This window comes from Plectropomus leopardus, chromosome 2, assembly GCF_026936395.1.
Source record: "Plectropomus leopardus strain MGB_pleo_1.0 chromosome 2, ASM2693639v1, whole genome shotgun sequence".
NCBI lineage: Eukaryota > Metazoa > Chordata > Actinopteri > Perciformes > Serranidae > Plectropomus > Plectropomus leopardus.
In genome coordinates this window covers 29584910-29603243 of record NC_142177.1, presented here as the reverse complement: position 1 = coordinate 29603243, position 18334 = coordinate 29584910, and the positions used below count along the sequence as shown (strand labels likewise).

General features: G+C 39.7%; 1 protein-coding gene across 8 annotated transcripts in view; it reads left to right on the top strand.

Moving 5' to 3' along the window:
- Positions 1–15592: 15592 nt before the first annotated feature.
- LOC121958521 (calcium-dependent secretion activator 1-like) overlaps positions 15593–18334 on the top strand; it is a 93382-nt gene continuing 90640 nt past the window's right edge. For 7 of the 8 annotated variants that reach the window (XM_088090262.1, XM_088090260.1, XM_088090240.1 and 4 more), the window contains exon 1: positions 15594–16136. In XM_088090262.1, coding sequence (XP_087946388.1) covers positions 15804–16136 — 333 coding nt within the window. In that variant the 5' untranslated portion in view covers positions 15594–15803. Of the gene's footprint in view, positions 16137–18334 lie in introns of all 8 variants that reach the window. The other variant, XM_088090242.1, reaches the window with a different exon arrangement.

Genomic DNA, 18334 nt, shown 5'->3' with positions numbered 1-18334 from the left:
ATACGATAATAAAAGTAACTGCAGATATTGCAAAAATCAAGAAACAAATATAGAATATAAGGAAATTAGATTGTAAATAGTGAAAAAAAGACTATTTACATAGTGACTATATCTGAATTGCAATGAAAGAGCTGTGGAGTCTTTAGAAGTGGTGGTTTGTGCAGAAATATTCAAAATTGCTCAAGAAATGTGCAGAGGTTCACAGTACAAAGTATAAAATGACTGTAACAAGAAGACTTCTAATAGAAATTCCTTGCTTCGGTGAAAACTGTTAACTGTACCTCTATGTGCATTCGGTGCATCACTAAGAGCAGACAAAAACATACTTGAGACCTATTTATAAGCAAAGTCTGATGAATAATCAGACCTCAATCACACTTGAGTGATTTTTTTAAAACTTTGCACAACTTAAATATGGAATACAGTAAGTAATTAAGATTTATTTAGGATCAGGCAGATTGTTTCGGGTGCAATAAGTTCCTTGTCTATCCCTGTAGCAAGTATAACCAAATTATTTTAAATAACACAGCTAGAATTTTAATCATGTCTCTTCAACAAATCAGCCTGCAAGGTTGCGATTGTAATGGTAATTCATTAGTTTTTGATATAAAAAGTAAACAACTATATTGTAAATAATGAGCTGGCTGCACTGTATAATGTTAATGGACACATTAATTACGTTTTCTAATGATCCACTGATGATTGAGTCATCTGGATTGTAATAGAATGGAGTCTTCTGACCTCTTCTGGTGACAAATGTGTACTACAGATTTATTTTTAAGCTGAGGTGTTGGTTGTGCACATCACCAAGTGAAAATAATGAATTGCACTGCAGCCTGGATTTTAGATATAGAATATATTTTGAGATGTCTCAGGCTGGTCTGATTTTGTGCACCAGAAAAATAATAAATCTTCACTCTGTGTTGAGTGATAAAAATGATTCTGATTGGTCTTTTTGGATAGAGGGACTGTTAAATACAAACATGCAATTTGGATAAATATATCAGAAATTCAAAATTTTAGGGGGAACTAATTTCTTACTCACAAATCAGCAGGGTTAACAAATCCAAAGACATTTGTGATACAACAGCACAGACCCACAGTTATCACCACACCACTGTATCAAATATTGTGTTGAGTGTTCAGTGTTTTTATTCAGTCATCACACATAATACAATAAGTGCAAATAATACAAACTGTATAAACAAAATCAACAATCTATGTATTAAGTAATGACTCAAAAGACTTAGACCTACATTCTTATCAATGTAGGCAACACTTTCTAGAATTAATTTCATATCGGCATTGTTCCACATTTGAACCCCAACAACAGAAACACGTGTCCGTTTAGTTTTTGTATGGAAAAATTACAAAAACCTTTTAAATCATATTTACGCTCCTGTACTAATAAAAAATGTCTTCATGTCTACACATGTAAATGACTTTGTTTTAGTAGCGGAAAAAAATAGGATAAGTGCAAGTCTACAGTATAAAACACAAACTAACTGCTCTGTTATTGCTGCTGTGTGTCACAGGGCCCTATTGTCCTGAAGTGTGCTGAGCTGGCTGTGCATGTAGGTTAAGAGTGAAAAGAGGTCTGCACTCAAAAACCTTAGAAACAGTCATATATATTCATGTGGCAAAGGCAGAGTTTGATTTCAAGCTACTTTAACTTTGAAGTGGGCAAGACTGCAACTTAAAAATATCTGAATATACTTTATGAATTATTGGGATATATTTGTATACGAGTAAATGGGCCACTGGAATCTTAAAAGTAATACAGCGACAGGGATAGCAGCCAGTTTGGGATTAAAAACAGGAATAACAATAACTTAAAAAAGTCATTAAAAGTGTGTCCAGAGAAGTTATCTGAGGGGGGAAAAAAAGTGATTTTGATTGACTAATCCCCTCAGGCAAGCTTTTGATGTTAATGGCAAAATGACTGATGATGTTGTCAGTCAGCCAGAAGAATTCGGTGCCAAAAGGATCACTGGCTGCTTTTTGGTTCATATGAGGTGAAAGGATTTGAACAACCCTGATTTGAAAAGCAGCAAGATGCCAGACTTAACGCAGCGTTTAGTAATCAATTCTGAAAGTGATAGATACCCAATGCCGGAGAGTAAAAGCAGAAGTAATGAGGAATATTTTAAAGTCATTTCACAAGACGGAGGCTGACAGGAACATTGAATCGAAGGAAAAACAGAGGTGGATGCAGAGAACAGAAGTAAATGCATCTGTACGCTTTGGTTAAAGATTCAAATGGTTTATTTTTTATAACTCTACCGAAATAAGCTAAATTAGATCCATTTGACCATTTTATCACACCTAAGGTTAGTTTTGAAATATTTATGTTTTGTCTTAATAATGCAAAATAACCACAAGTGGAGAAAGTACACAACTCTGTTACTTTAGTCAAAGTATTGCTGGTCAAATATTACACCAATACAAGTGAAAGTTGCTGAGTTAAATTATTATTTGAGTTAAAGTACTGGAGTACTTGCTTTTAAAAATACTTAAGTATTCAAAGTGCTTTTTTTAGTCTCAACACATTACTGTATATTGTCACAATACATTTAAAGATCCTATTGACTCTAAAACAAGTATTCAAGTCATGAGTCAAGTCAACTGCTTTGTTTTGCTCATAATTTTGTTAATTTGAAGAGATGTAAAACTTGAAATTAAAACATATTCATGCATTATATGCAATATTAAAACAACAATATTGCTTAAACCACATGCAGGCGCATCTTGCTATCTGAATAATCCGTTCTTTAAATAGCAGTCTGCTCCTTTGATTTCAAATGCCAACAGTGCGCCTGACCACACGTCACTTTAACAGCAACACGCCCAGGAGTGCACAGACAGATGCAAGTACATTTGTTCTTTAAAGGACGTGGGCGCCAGGCGTGAAAATGACAACTGCACCGGTCTGACACTAGCAATGACACTTCCCTTGTGCCAAGCGTAAAATAGAGGGTGTCCTAATTTAAAAAAAAAAAAGAAGTTAATTATTTATGGGTGCATTTATAGTAGAAATCCACCATTAACAATGCTTTTTGTGTGTGTGTTTGAAACATAAACATGTAAAAAAGACTCAATAAATCACTGATGCACTACCATGTAAACACACTAGGCGACTCAAATTAAACCCAGCCACAATGTAGCATGACCAGAGGGTTTTAATATGTCTCTGACTAACATGCTTAATGCTAATATGCTCATGATTGATGATTTCCACATTTCCACATTCCTAAGGGCCTTTACCTTCACTAAGGTGTGTAAAACCTGTCTGTTTTTTATTACAGTACTCCCTGATGTGCTGATCTACATGTTTGAAAACTTTAAAGAGCAGCTGTGGGACAGAAAGGCGGAGAGTGGACTGGTTTTTTGTTTTGAGGAAAAGCAAATCCAGAAATTTATGGAGGACTTTGTGGTGTTCAAGGCTCCTTGAATAACTTCAAACGGGTGAGTACAATAACACATAGCACTGACAGATGTAACTCACTGCGTCGCCTAGAAACGTAGCATTGTTTGTGTGTGTGTGTGTGTGTGTGTGTGTGTGTGTGTGTGTGTGTGTGTGTGTGTGTGTGTGTGTGTTGCAGTGTGTTAACTGTGCAGTCACTCTCTCGTTTGTTTTAATGTATACCAGAGGTTTCCAAACTTTTTTGGATGGAGGCTAGATGAGATAATGTGAAAATGCCTATGGGCCAGCTATTTCTTGCATCATGTGGGTTATTTAACCCTTACATATGAGACAAACAACTGTTTCATCTTTCAGTAAAAAAGAATTTGCTGTCCACTTTACTCTTCTTTGCTGCAGGGCTCTGTTTTGGCTAGAACGTGGAGATACAACACATACCACAACACAGGTTATGATTCAATATATCCAAAAATATTGCAATACTGTAAGCAAAGTGGTATACTGTGGTATTTTTTAAGTCTTATTTTAAGAAAAACTGCTATAAAGACCACTCCACCATATTCATAAAATTTGATAATGAAACTTATTTAATGCAATCAGAGCATTAGGATCAGTATTTATCACAGCCTGACAGAGTCATATGAATGAAGACAGATTACAGCACTGCTATCTATTCATCTGGTGTTTAAAGTGTATTAGGGATGCACAATAACATCAGCACATCATCGGTATTGGCCAATATTGACTTGAAAATGAAGTGTTGGAATCAGCCAACAGGCTGATTTGTGCCGACATCACAAATCGATATATATATATATTTTTTTAAATGAACAAAGTGAACATGTATGAAACGTCAACTCTGAGTTTAAGTATTTTTCTTATTTTGCAAAATGAATGAATATTCTATGCATTAGAAGGCTTTGTATTTGATGTCTCCATCTTCTAGTTGGCCATCGCCATAAGATTATGCATAACATGATGTTAATTCCACAACAGAAGAGACCTGATGATCACTACATTAAGGTGGGAAAAAAGTGGATGTATCAGTATCAGGTATCAGCCAGATGAGTTGTTATATATCAGCAGCAGATATCTATATTGTATTTTTTTGGATAATTCAGTATTGCTCCACCCCAAACTGTATTTATAAAAGAAGAAACTATTGCGAAATATATATCATGATACTCAAATGTATTGATATTTTCTCACACCCCTACTTTGCTGTGGCCGTATCAGCTTCGTAGCAGAAAATGTCTGCTGTTGGGTTTCTGTTTGTTGTGTTCATGAAAACACTCTAGCTCAGCCCTCTATAAACCATGTGATAGTCCTGCCATTGTGAGGTGAATGGAAAAATGCAAAGCGATCTGGCTTTATTAACCAACAATGTGTAGGGCCACATAGTACATTTTGAACAACAAGCCAAGGGCTGTTTTAAATCTTCCTTAGGGCTGTGATTGGCCCCAGGGCTGGACTTTGGACATGCCCGATGTATACGTTTTTGATTTATAGCTGTTGTAGGCTTTCTATTGTCTCTACACTTCTGTGTTGGCTGCTGCAATGAGGCTTTATTTTGCTGTTAAACTGGCAGATTGTTTTTTGCTTGCACCTTCTGTGGTGTCCTCAGCTCTTTTTGTTTACTGTTAATCATTTTTGTTTAATTGTATGAGTTTTGTCCTCATTTCTGGTAAATTCTTGTGAGTTTATATGGACCAAAGTTTTTTATTTTAAACTGATAATCAGTTGTGTCCACAGGCTGCAAATGTCTGTCTATAGAGGAGGAATTTATTGTTGAACATAAGGCCATAGTGCGATTCAATTTCAGGGACAGCATGATGCTCCTTTAGTGTATACATTGACATGTAAATGCATTTTAATTTGTAGCCTAAAGCAGTGGCTCCCATTTGGTGCAGTCACTTGGTTCAGATTTCTCTTCATTCATTATTTTAAGGTCCACACATTATAAATTACCACATTCAGTTTTATGTTTTCAAGATGTAAACAACAACCTGGCTAGAACACAAAGACATACAACATTTTGCAAGAATAAACACAAATGGCACTTCAAAATAAAAGCTCTACTTGAAAGTCACTGCAGTGTGCTATTGGGTTTTGTACAAACTCGAGACTTGCAGTCCATTAAGAGTGGACCTGGGACCACTTTACCACCCACCAGTTGGGAACAAATCTATCATGTAGCATCATTTAGCATATAGCGTGTAGATTTTCTCATGTGCTTCCACACACAACAACACAACAAAATGAAAGACTCTGCCTGCTCTTTGGGTATTGAACCAACAGATGGCAGTACTTGGCTACACTGACTGAGAGGAAAATCTCTAAAGCTGCAGTGATGAGCTCTTCCTACTTTCTCACCGCATTTGATCTCTCTCTTCTCCCCAAAATCCAGCTGACATCCGTGTCTGCTGTCTGTACAATAAGCTAAATACACCTCACTTCTTCTGCTGTTGTGTGCAATGATTGGATAAATCTTATATCCCACTTGATAAAAAAATTGTGCTGCTAGTCCGACAGATATAGGGTTTTTTCGTCATGTTAAAGTGGTGAGGCTCTAGCCTCTCGCTGCATTATTAATGAATCTTTTTCTGGCATCATCTCCCCTCTCTAGCCTGAAAACTGTGGCAGGAAGAGACGGGCATAAATCTGATGGTTTTCATGAGGCCTTCACCTGGAAATGTGCTGTCCAACGGGATGATATAGTGTTTTTTTTTTTTCTCGCAGAGGACCACCTTTAGGCTCAGAGCTTATCCAGAAACTGTAAAAATTGCAAGCCCTCTTTAAATCCTAATATAGGCTGAGTGTGTGCAATATATGTTTGTTTAAAAATATGATTGTAGTGTAGCCTGAAATTATAATAAGGAACCTTAAACTGTGAAAATAATCCATTAAGGTGAACACATACAGTTCATTTTATCTACTGTTTATGTCATCTCTGTGTTTTGCTTTTAGATAGACAAAAGAGAAACTATTGCGCAAGTAAAGGAAACAGTGCATGATATGTATGTCTATGTAATATGATCTCAAGAGAAACTGTAAAACAGAAACAAAAGACTAATATTTCCTACCAGACCTGTTGGGATGCCTCACTGCAGAATTAATGTCAAAAAGGAAAGATGGAAATATCCAAATTCCATTTTCTATTTTTGCATTTGGAAGAAAAAAAACAAAACACGAGCGACTGTATTAGTTATGTAAAAGGATTTGCACAGATTGCTAATTTATTTATTTTTTTTTAAAAAAACCTCTCCTAACTTCTAAAAGCCAATTACCACCCATCTCCACTTTAAACTGTTAAGCATTTCCCTCCTCTGCAATCCATATTTCCAGTCAATTTCACATTAAAAAAAGAAAAACATCTGCTACAACGCATATCTTGAAATGCCAGTCACCCAGGGTGTACACACGTTTGTGGCGAAAATGTTAAGCGTCATCATACAGTATTTGCTGGATATGAGACGGCTATAGTAGCTGCAATGCTGACACTGACCCTATTCCATCAATCTCACATTAAAAACGCTCCCAGCATTTAAATATTTCAAAGAGCTCCTCAGCTAACTCCAGAGAAGCTCTGAGCCTCTGTGTGTGTGTGTGTGTGTGTGTGTGTGTGTGTGTGTGTGTGTGTGTGTGCGTGCGTGTGTGTGTGTGCCTTGCTCTCAGTCTGTTTCAAACTGTTTTTAAAATGCGGTTGAACCCAGAGCTTATGACTGGTGACTAAACACTGAGCTAAAGTCTTAAAAGAGGAATACAGATGATACACACGCACGAAATAAATCCTGCAAACAACGATCACGTTTCACACATCTTTCTCTTACACTCTTTAAGAATATATACAGAATTAGATAATCATGCACTGTACATATAACGTCTTATTCATGAAGAGAGCTGAGGGAGGGGAGTCATGAATATATTATCGCACCGTTATCCTGTGATGTTTCAGCTGTGCTGCACTGTCTGGTTCATCACTGCGCTGCATATATGCTGTCTGTGTCAACTCCTCCTCACATGACAGTGTGCAAAGACACGTGCACATGAAAGCACAAAACACAACTCCATGGTGTTTTTGGTTCTCTCATGTGATTTTTATGATTTCACGTTTTCTCTTGGGCCAGGTTTTTATATTCTTTATAGCTTTTAATTCCTTAGAGACTGAATTAATGAAAAAAAGGCGGTTAAGATAAAACTGAGGCTGTCAGCAGGTGTGGTGATAAAGTCAGGCAGTTCTCCACAGAGTATGATTTCAATTAATAATGAATTTCGAGGGTAGGGTCAAAGAAAGTTCAAATGATTCATCTCATCTCCATTGATCATAGTTGAAAATCTAGTGGATTAATATCTAATGTAGTATACACATATTTCTCCAGATTGGACCTATTAAACAGGGAATTTATACCATTGCTTATTTCTTTCCGCATTTATTTGACAGACATATTGATATTTGTTTATAAAATCATTAAGTCACTTTCAAGTGGTCATGTGACTGAATATCGTATGGCTTTTTATCTAAAGGACATCTGCTTAAATTAAAGTTCATTCTTGATCTCATTTGAGAAAATAATCTCAACTCAAAGTCCATTTAGTTCAAGAGGTTTCGCTTTGTCACATAATCTTTATCCAGCAGCTAATGTGCTAACTCCATAAACAGTGCTAAACATCAGCAACAGTGCTGACAGAGCTTATCAATATGTTCTCATACCAAGTCGTCACATATCGCTGCATTGTAGTGGACTTCTGTGCCTACATATTACCCTCAAGGTATCCTTCTGTCTGCTGTTGATGTTTCTGGGATGCCGCTACCTGATACACAAATGCACATGGTGGGATGATGCTGCATGTGGTTATGTTAAGAAAACACAAGCACATGACAACCAACATGGGGATGTCAACAAAAGCACATGCTGGCAGGGATGTTTAGGTTTAGGCAACAAAGGCACATGGTAAAAAAACATCACATTCAAGTGGGAAGTGAACACTGATCCATCTACCGCCCTCCCCGCCCAACCTATGAAGACCTTTGAGTTCTTTTAACTATGTTATTACCAGCAGTGTTTCAACCTGACGCCATCCAGCGGTGAATCATTTGGACGTGACGGGTTTCATCCGGCAGAGTTCTCAACTCATGCAGACCACCTGCATATCATGCTGGCATGGCAGGTGCCGTACGGCTGTCCGCCGGTGGATAATAACATTGCGAACGGCTCTGTTCAGCTGTGTCCAGAGGCATATAATGCGGACATAAATGGTGGCTTTTTGCATCAGGATCTTATGCCGAAAGCAATGCAAAAGCGGCAGTATTTGACGACTTGGTGTAACCGGGGCACTGGAAGGTGGGCGCTACACTGTTATCCACTGTCCTCATATCAGCAGTAACTGCTATATGAGCACAGTACAAAGAAGCAGCGATGAGCTAGTCAGTGGGATACGTTAATAAACAGTTATTCAACTATATCTCACAGAAACTTTAAAGCAGCAACATTTTTCATTATTTCTGTCTAACAATGGTAACAACAGTTGTTTGCGTGTGAAAAGACTTGTTTGTAGTGACGAACCCACAGAGAAATGTCACGTTTGTGTGGTTCTTTCTATGCTAATATGTCAATGTTGTGTTCATGACTTGTTTCAAAAAGGTCCACTGTGTAGGATTTAGGAATTTTTGGCAGAATTGGTATATAATATTCAGCATACTGTTTTCATTAGTGTATGAGCACCTGAAACTAAAATTTGTTGTGTGTTTGTAACCTTAGAAAAAGCTGTTTACATCTGATTACAATGCGGGTCCTCTTCCATGTAATTTGCCATTTTGTTCTACAGTTGCCCAGAACAAACAAACCTAACACTGGCTCTAGATAGGGCCAGTCGCATTTTTGTATTTTTGCATCGGCCACCACAGTTCTTTTTGCACGTTTGGCACATAGGAGACGTTTCAGTTCTGCAACCTCACCACTAGATGCCACTAAATCTCACTTATTGGACCTTTAAAGGACCAGTGTGTATAGGGTTTAGGGTGATCTACTGGCAGAAATGGAATATAATATAGCTCATTATGTTTTCATTATCACCTCAAAATACAAAATTGTTGTGTTTTTGTTAACTTCATATGTATATAGGGGGCAGGTCATCTTCCATGTTGCACTGCCATGTTTCTGCAAGAGCCCATTGACCCTCGAGAGGGTCTCTAGTGTTTTTACATTACTCAAAGACCACTGTAGGTTCTACTACATGTTTGTGGGGTGTTTCCACCAGCTGGATGGTTTGATTCAGTTTAATTTGGTACGCATTTTTTGCATTTCCAATGTCAAAAGTTGTGAATGGTATTTTTAGTACCTTTGGATTGTCCCCATTTTTTGGCACCTAGCACACAGATCAAGTACTAAAAGGTGTAGCTAGAAACGCTGCAGTCCATTGATTGGTCAGTAGAGAATCAACACTGTGCTCAGGGCTGAGCTGTGGTTGGTTTAACCACTGTTCATTACAAGTTTTTCATACATTAGTAAACTATGAAATTATGTTTTGCAGCCTTGAGCAGCAGCTGTGGGCTTAGGGAAAAAAAATTCATTGGGCCAACTGGCGGCATCTTTTAAAGTAGAATCTAATCCTCACTTGAAGAAAAAAAACATGTCAGACTGTCAGAGCTTTGTTTGGTGTGTTTGGACAGAATAAACCCCCGCTTTTGCCCGACAAAGAGTCAATGCATAAACTTGCAATCTATAAAGATCCCAAAGAGAGGCTCTCAGTGCAACCTGCTAATTTTTGTACAGCCTAGTTCTGTGGACGATAAACAGGGTGCAGACTTCACTCTGTATAACTGGTGAACAAGGAAATACTGCAAGAGCTGCTGGACAGAGCAGTGAATGATGCTTAACAGATCTAGGGTCTAGGTACCTCTTTGTAGGTGGTACTTTTGGTTCTAAAGGTAGTATAACAAAAGCGGCTTTGGCAATAGAGGGGTTAGGGGAGGGGTGTTCATTTGGTTGCAATCTGCAACCTCACCACTAGATGCAACTAAATCCTACAAACCAGTCTTTTAAGTGTCCAAAAAATCTGTTAATGCAGGTTTAGGGACTGCTCACAATAGCTAAGGTCCAAATATCATTATTGACCTTGGAACATCAGTTCAGACAGCATGCAGAAATGGAAGCTTGGAAACAGCTGTTACATGAACATTGTGGTGAGATTGTTTTCTAAACTTCACAAACATTTGTCAGACAATGGCATTATGCCACAAAATCAAGGCATAAATTCTCCCCTCAAAACAAAAACAAACAAAATTCCAGCAGTTGTTGCATGAGGTAACCTGTATTTTTCTGCACACAGGCCTTTGTGTTGTGCTACTCTGAAGGACATCAACATTTAATGTGTACACTCTCTAGCTGAAGTAGAGGAGCGGGGCAGAGAACATCAGTCAATTATTAATGTTTAAAAGGTTTGGAGAGTTCCGTTGCTGAGGTTAGTGCTAGACTTCTCCGAGGGATCCCAAGAATGTGCAGTCGCAGAAAACCGAGGGGACTCACCTATCAGGAACTGGCAGTAGCCTGTTGAGAACCTAACGAGCTGAGGACTATAGGGAACGTGGGGAAGCCTCATGCTGAGTATCCACAAGGGCAAGCTGTGTGAATAAGAACTAAACAAGCACTAAATGCCAAGTCAGGGCAACAGGAGATCCACTAGAGCAAAACCAGAGATGAGGAGTCCTTGAAAGCACGGTTACCTGCAGGGAATTTGCTGGTCAGACGCGTAAGGAACATCTGGAGTTGCAGCTAGTCAGTCCAGCTGTCAGATTCGATTTAATCTGAGAGTCAGGCAGGCCTGCTCATCCTCTGTGCATGCTGAGTTCAGTATAAAGGCTGTCATGGGTGCACTGGTACTGTAAGTACTATGATGGTGGGGGAGGTGAGCACAACACAGGGTCAGAGCCTGGGGCGACATGAGCACTGAGAAAAGATGAGTTTGGAGGGAAAACAACATGAACCTCTATCAAAATCTGAAATGGTTTCCACCAGAATGTCATCCAATGTAAATAGTGACATCTTAAAGGTTTGAACTAGCCACTGATGGCTCTGTGTCAAAATCTAGTCTTGGGACATTCATTATTTTAGGTTATATCGCTCTGATATAGTACAAAGTCCCATGTTAAAGGGATGGATTTTTTGAAGTGTGGTTGTTGAAAAATCAGAACTATCCCTTAAGGTGTGTTTAATTAAAGGACATAAAATAAACATAACTGGAAACTTAGCAGGTATTATTATTCTGACTGGTCTCTGGGCTTACATTAAGATGCCTTTATAGTCTGCTGTGTGCACTGGACTTACTGGGAACTTGGAGGCAGATCACATTGATCAATAAAGGCCCTAAGAATACTTTGGCCCTGAAACCCTGAAACTGAAGCAGCAAAATAAAATTAATGAACTTTGCTTTTCCATCTCAAAATGGGTCGTATCACCATACTGCCAGTCTGAGGCTAAATGACTGATATTTATAATCAAAGGGTGGCCAGTTTGTAAAGTGACAATATAGCCATGTTCCCAACTCATGAGATGGTTAACAAAACAGAATTTAAGGAGCATGTTTCTGTCACACGTATTATATGAATTCCTTCTAAATTCAATTACTGGATGGTTTTACCTCTGAAATGGAATCAAATGTGAACAGCTCCCATTTTTAGTCATAAACAGACATTGATTAATTTCAAGAAATTATAAAACAAAAAGTAGAAAATAGAAAGAGATACAGATAAATGCAATCAGCAGCAGGACCAGGTGGTCAGACCAGCTTCACGAGCTCAGACTTAAAATATCTCATCAGCAGCAGGATTTGTATTCATAAACAGATAAACTCCAGTAAGTGAAGTCTGCATCCTTTTTATAATTTGTCATTATTATGAGCATTGGGTTTTCAGGGTGATGTAGTTAGTAGGGGATTGTTGGAAAGCCACAAAGAGATTTTCTAATATGCCTCCCTCTGGCCTAGATGTAATTATAATAATAATAATGATAATAATAATAATAATAATAATAATAATAATAATAATAATAATAATAATTCATAATTCCTCATTTATGTGTTCCACATGACTGAAAGTCTGTGGCTGTGTCTCTCTTAAATTATCTAGGCCACCAGTGATTTCAGTGAGTGAGTTTAATTAGGTCAATGGGACCCTGCTTAGGGGTCAGAAAGTAGCTGTGACCTACAGTCACTAATGTCCTCTTATGTCTTTGAATGAAAAAATCAAAATCAAGTTAGCCTTTGCATCTCTGTCATGCTGGAAAATACCATCTTAACTTGCCACCTTAGTGTTTGGATAAGTAAAGTGAACACACATAAAACTGACATGATATAATTACATATCAGGACATCAGGACTTAAAGCTGAAGCAAAATTATACAATTGTATAATGGGATAAAAACAGAGTGAAAAATGTTCCCAGTTGTCCTCACAAGCAAACATACTGCTACAACTACTCAGTTAGTATTGCACATGTAGATTATACTGTTGAAAGGTTTGGAAAGGTCATGTGACCATGTTATTTCACAGAGGATAGCAAATCCCACTGGAGTGTTACTACCAGGGGCAAACCCAGATGTCATAATCATTGAGGGCTCAGCCCAAACCTGGGGTCCAGGGGCATGCTCCACCAGGGACGTTTTTTCAACATTTACAGCAGCTCTTTGCACTAGATTTCAAGCCATTTCAGGTAATGCCCTAAAAATCTGTGCATCATGTGGGGAAAAAAAAGGAAAAAATCTCTGTAAAACCTACATCGTATTTTGTAGTGTTCTCCAACTGTAATCATTCTGAAACCATAACACAACAAAAGCTGGGGATACATTTTTTTACTCCTGCCACCTAAAAAGATGCAAAATTGTCTGATGTTACTATTTTAAATTACATAAATAAGCTCAAATAAGCTTTGAAAAGACACGATGCATGTATTAAACATAAAATTGACACGCCATCCCTGAATGTTTAAAACTAAGGCTGGAGAGGTACCTTATACACCATCATAGTGACATACAGAGACACTGACCAAGCATCGACATTTAATGAGTTGGAAGTTGGAATGTGTTGATCCTCAACAGCGCCAAGAAAATGTGGTCATCAATACACTAAATTGAATATTAGGCCAACAAACATTTACTTATTTATATTGGATTTCTTTAGACCAGCAGTTCCCAACTGGTCCAGTCACAGAGTCCAGATTTTGTCCTCAGTCATTAGTTTAAGGTCAATACATTATCAATGACCACATATTCAAATGTAAACAACATGTTGGTTTAGAACACAAAAAATAAAACGTGGTGCAGGAATAAACATATGGGACTTCAAAATAAAAGCTCATTTCTCTACAATCATCAAGTTTGATGTATGCAGACTATATAATGACAATGCCTACTGAATCGCAGCCCATGATGTATGTCTATTGATGTCAGTATGCAAGAATAGGATGTCCTTGGCGTGCATTGTCAATCTGCGCCACTATAGAGCTCGAAGTAAGCGTTAGTGTCTACTAGCATTTGGCAGAGTCGGGCTGATTTGTGCATCACTTAATGCTGCATTTCTATTGGTTGGTTAGCAGATGTAGATCGTAACAGCAGTGACACCGAGACTGCAGAACGTGTGCCAGGCTCTGATGAAAATTTTACATAGTGGCCAAAAGTGGTATTATACCATTGGGGTCTGTCACGTGATGCCCACTGGCCCATAAAGTCTCATCCCCATTGACTTACATTGGGAAAGACATGTCTGTAAATCAGTAAATAGTTTTTTGTGAGAGTCCAAACCCCTGCAACCAACTCATTTCACTTTCTAGATTAAAGCCATCAAGTTCAGTAATGTTTGGAAAGTCTAAACGAGCTGCAAAGTTAAATTTCTAGATCACCTTTCAAGATAGCGAAATACTAAACCAGACATCAGTCACTTTGCCCGTTGAAGTTACCTGCTTGGGCACACTTGGCTCCACTTGGCTGCACGTTGCCATGCTCGGTTGCTGTAAGTCTCTAGTGCACATGCCTTATGGGCCAGTAGATCCGGGTATTTTATACTCAGAAAAAGGAGCTTTTTTTGCTTCATGCACCAATGAGCAGCTCTCATAGGAATGAACAAGGCCCTGCCTCTATGGCTGTAACCAGATTGTTAATATATCCATGAGTAACACAATGAGATTCTCATCCCAAATTTCTGAAACTGTCCTTGTCCTTGTCTTTGATCGCAAAACCGTGACAACGGCCATCCTTGAACCTCTCTCTGTGCAATGTAGGACCACCGTTTTAGAGCCATGACCAAAGACATCACCATGTTTCTTTCATGAGGGTCATCTTTGGTCTGGGACAGCCCAAAATTGCACAGTGTATACCCAGCTTTAGTGAAAAGTACAGACAAAGGGCTTTTGAAGAAACATTGGAGCCTGGGGCCACAGAAGCCACCACCTTGGTCCGCCTCTCACATATAATGTCATATTAAAATTTAAAATATCATAATTCAAAGCAGGCACAGTGTTTTTTTAGAGTGTTTCTTTAATACTGTATGTTGAACGTTTACATTCGGCATAGCTAAACAACTAAAGATTTCTGTTCATTGTGAACAATAAATCTCTATATAGCAAATGAGGAGCTTGTGTGACTGCAGTGTATTGCAAGAGATACCAGCACATGCTGCAACAATCAATTTCTCCACCAGAAGCCTACAGACAGAGAGCGAGCGCTTCAGTCTTCATGGCTACCCCACCCTTCACCAGCACGCGGCCGCTTCAGGAGCCACATTTTCCACCAACTAATCGCGTGCACAGCCCATAAACTGAATAATGTTCCCCATTTCAGTGACAATATCGAAAAAATCCTGTGGCAGCCATCTTAGGTGTACCACTGCAGAGCGTCGGTTGGGATGAGATTAAGGACGAGTCGCGCATCCTTCACTCTCTCCTCGCGCTCTGTGTTCAGGACCACGGCCAGCTCCCCGCGCTGCGTCCCCGCCTGGCAGGCAGGGAGAGGCCAGCGCCCGCTTTCACCGAAAAAAAAGCCGCTCTCCTTCCCCTCAGCTGTACACTACACTCCCCCTGCCCCGCCCCTCCCCTCCGCTGCCTTCTCACCTCCCCCCTCTCACATCCGCAGCAGTGACTGGCCAATAAAAGACAGAAAATACGTAAGCACCGACGAGTGCTCGGCGCAGGCGGAGAAAGCTCAGTGTGAAGCAGACTCAACCTCCTCCAGCACCACTCTGACATCTCTCAGCGAGCGAGTACAATCAAGGCCTGACTCCGGGCATATTCTTCATGAAATCTAGGCACGGATAAACAACGGCTTCATATTGGGGGTTATCAGAAACATTTGGTAGGGTTAGGATATCTGTAGGGAGGCGTCACCTCTAGAGCAAGATGTTAGATCCGTCGTCCAGCGAGGAGGAATCTGACGGGATAGTGGAGGAGGAAAGCAAAGAGGCGATGGCACCTCAGGCCGGATCCCGCATCTCTCCCAGCAGGACCAGCGAGAGCTCGGGTGGACTGGCACCCAGCAGCAGCCGCAGCAGCGCCCGTCCGACCAGCCCGAGCCCGTCAGCCGCCAGCGAGGAGAAAGAGGACCTGGAGAAGCTGCAGAGGGAAGAAGAAGACCGTAAAAAGAAGCTGCAGTTGTATGTTTTTGTGATGCGGTGCGTCGCTTACCCATTCAATGCAAAACAGCCCACAGATATGGCAAGGCGACAGCAGAAGGTAAGGGCCCCTCGGTGCAAAGGCATAATTAATAACCACATGCTGACGAAATGCCTGCTTCCATATCGCAGATGTTGTCATTGATGACCTACATAAGGTAGAGCACATAGGGGGGTTTTGGCCACTAGGCCTATCCGATAGCGCGCGGGATCCAGCACAGTCCCAGTGACACCACTGATTGTTTTTTGACGCAAAATATTGAAATCCTCGGAGCATGACAGGAGCACATAAAGGCGCTCCGAGCTCCTGGTAGTGAAATTACACATGGTACTGCAGAGCTGCAGCCTGAGTGCAGCTCCTTCATACACAAGCTCCTAAGTGAGATCAATCCCATTAATTGAAAGGGCGTTCAGGAGATGGTGGATGGCGTTTTTAAACGTCATTGTCCTTGTTGGCCTACATCTCACCGAGGTTTTCTGTAGTTATGCAGATGCATGTGGCTCTGTGTCCTGCCTTACTGGCTGATACCCAGTTCCAACCCGTTTGCGCCATCACTTATCCCGTCAATTTGGCCTCCCAAGGTGACTTTTAGGCACAGACCTCTTGAGGAGGGTTGCTTAATAGCCATTTGCCTCTGCAGATGAGCTTGGCTCCTCTCGACGGGTTACAGTAATTGCATTGGATTTTTTTTTTTTATCTCCACATATTTTTTAAAAATTTTGTACAGGAGGTCCACCTCATGAGATTTATATATTTATTATTACTGTAAGGGACAAGGCCCACATCTTGGTTCATGTTGCTGCTGTGAGGCTCCATTGATGTTGGAGCCAGCTTTGGGTCATGATGTCCTTACTGTCAAAGTCACCAGGCCCCACTATACTAAAAGCAGGCTGCATTGATTGTCAGTGAGGACAGTGGCCCCAGTTTATTGTCCCTGATTTGCGTGTGTGTCTGTCACACCAGAAATAGACCATCTGCTATTTTCACTCTGAAGCCATTTCAATTAATTAAGATACAGATGCAATTATATTGTGGATGCAGGTGATGCTTTGTGGGTGCCTTCATCTTGTGAAAACACTGATCATCACATGGCTCGCTGAGGCTGTAGTAGTATCTTACTGCTCAGCAGGCAGAAGTTGCATTCAGTGTGGAGCTGCTGAAGATTCATTCAGTTAATCTGCAGCCGATCACTCATACGAGGAACCACTGTTAACAGTATTATGGAAATTGGGCTTGTTGTTTTTGTTTAACCTGCAGACAATAATTCCCCTTCTTCTGGACACAGTTTTAAGCCATATGGTCTGAATTATTTTTCTGCTGACTCATGCACAAGTGCATGTGGGAGGCATAAACCACAGTATTTCCATCTATTTGTTTGTTTGTTGTCCTGTTCATTGTAGGTTACTGATAGTCTAATGCATGCTTAGTAATGCACTTTCATATCTGGTAGCTTAGGCGGCCGCAGTCCTTTTGCTGTGGGTGAGTGAATATCCGGAAAAACAATCCAATGCCTGCTGTCAGACCAGCAAATCAAAGTGTGTCTGTCTGACTACAGTCTGCCTCCAGACTTTGATTTGCTCCAAATTTGCATCCTCTGGCTTAAAACAATCCCTTTGTAAACATTAAACACCTTGTGCAGAATTAAATGTATTTGGTTTGATTAGAATGACACTGAAAGAAGATAATTAATTGTACAGAAACATTTGACAATACAGAGCACTTTCTGGCTGTTATGTGTCATCGTACAGTTATTTCACTGTCATTTAATTATATTTTTGTCCTGTTATAAAGAAAATATTGGTCATAAAAATACTTTAGTGAAGAAATAATATTCAACTTTAGTCCAATATTTTTTTAGACCCCCCCTTTGCTATGCACCTCCCTTGAATGTGGTCTCCTCAGACATTCATAAACAAAAATTTATTAAGGAAATTCGTCAAAGCGTTAGCTACAAAATCTAATACGTACCCTATTACAATTTTTGGCTATTATAGATTAGTCACAGAAGTATGATGAAGCAATTTCTGTAATGAAAAGACTTAAAGGCCTCAGCAAAACATGTGGAGCAGCTCCATGATAATCCGTTATTAGAAGCTCTGGCACACAAACAGCAGTGATGGGCTATCACAGAGAAACAGGCCGGGCTGCAGAGTATGCAAGCTCCACTGCTGCTTCTTGAAATGCATTGCTGTAACCTTGTGAAGGAATAGCACAATACAGGCTCCTTTTGAGGGGCGAAAGAAATATTTTCTTTAAAA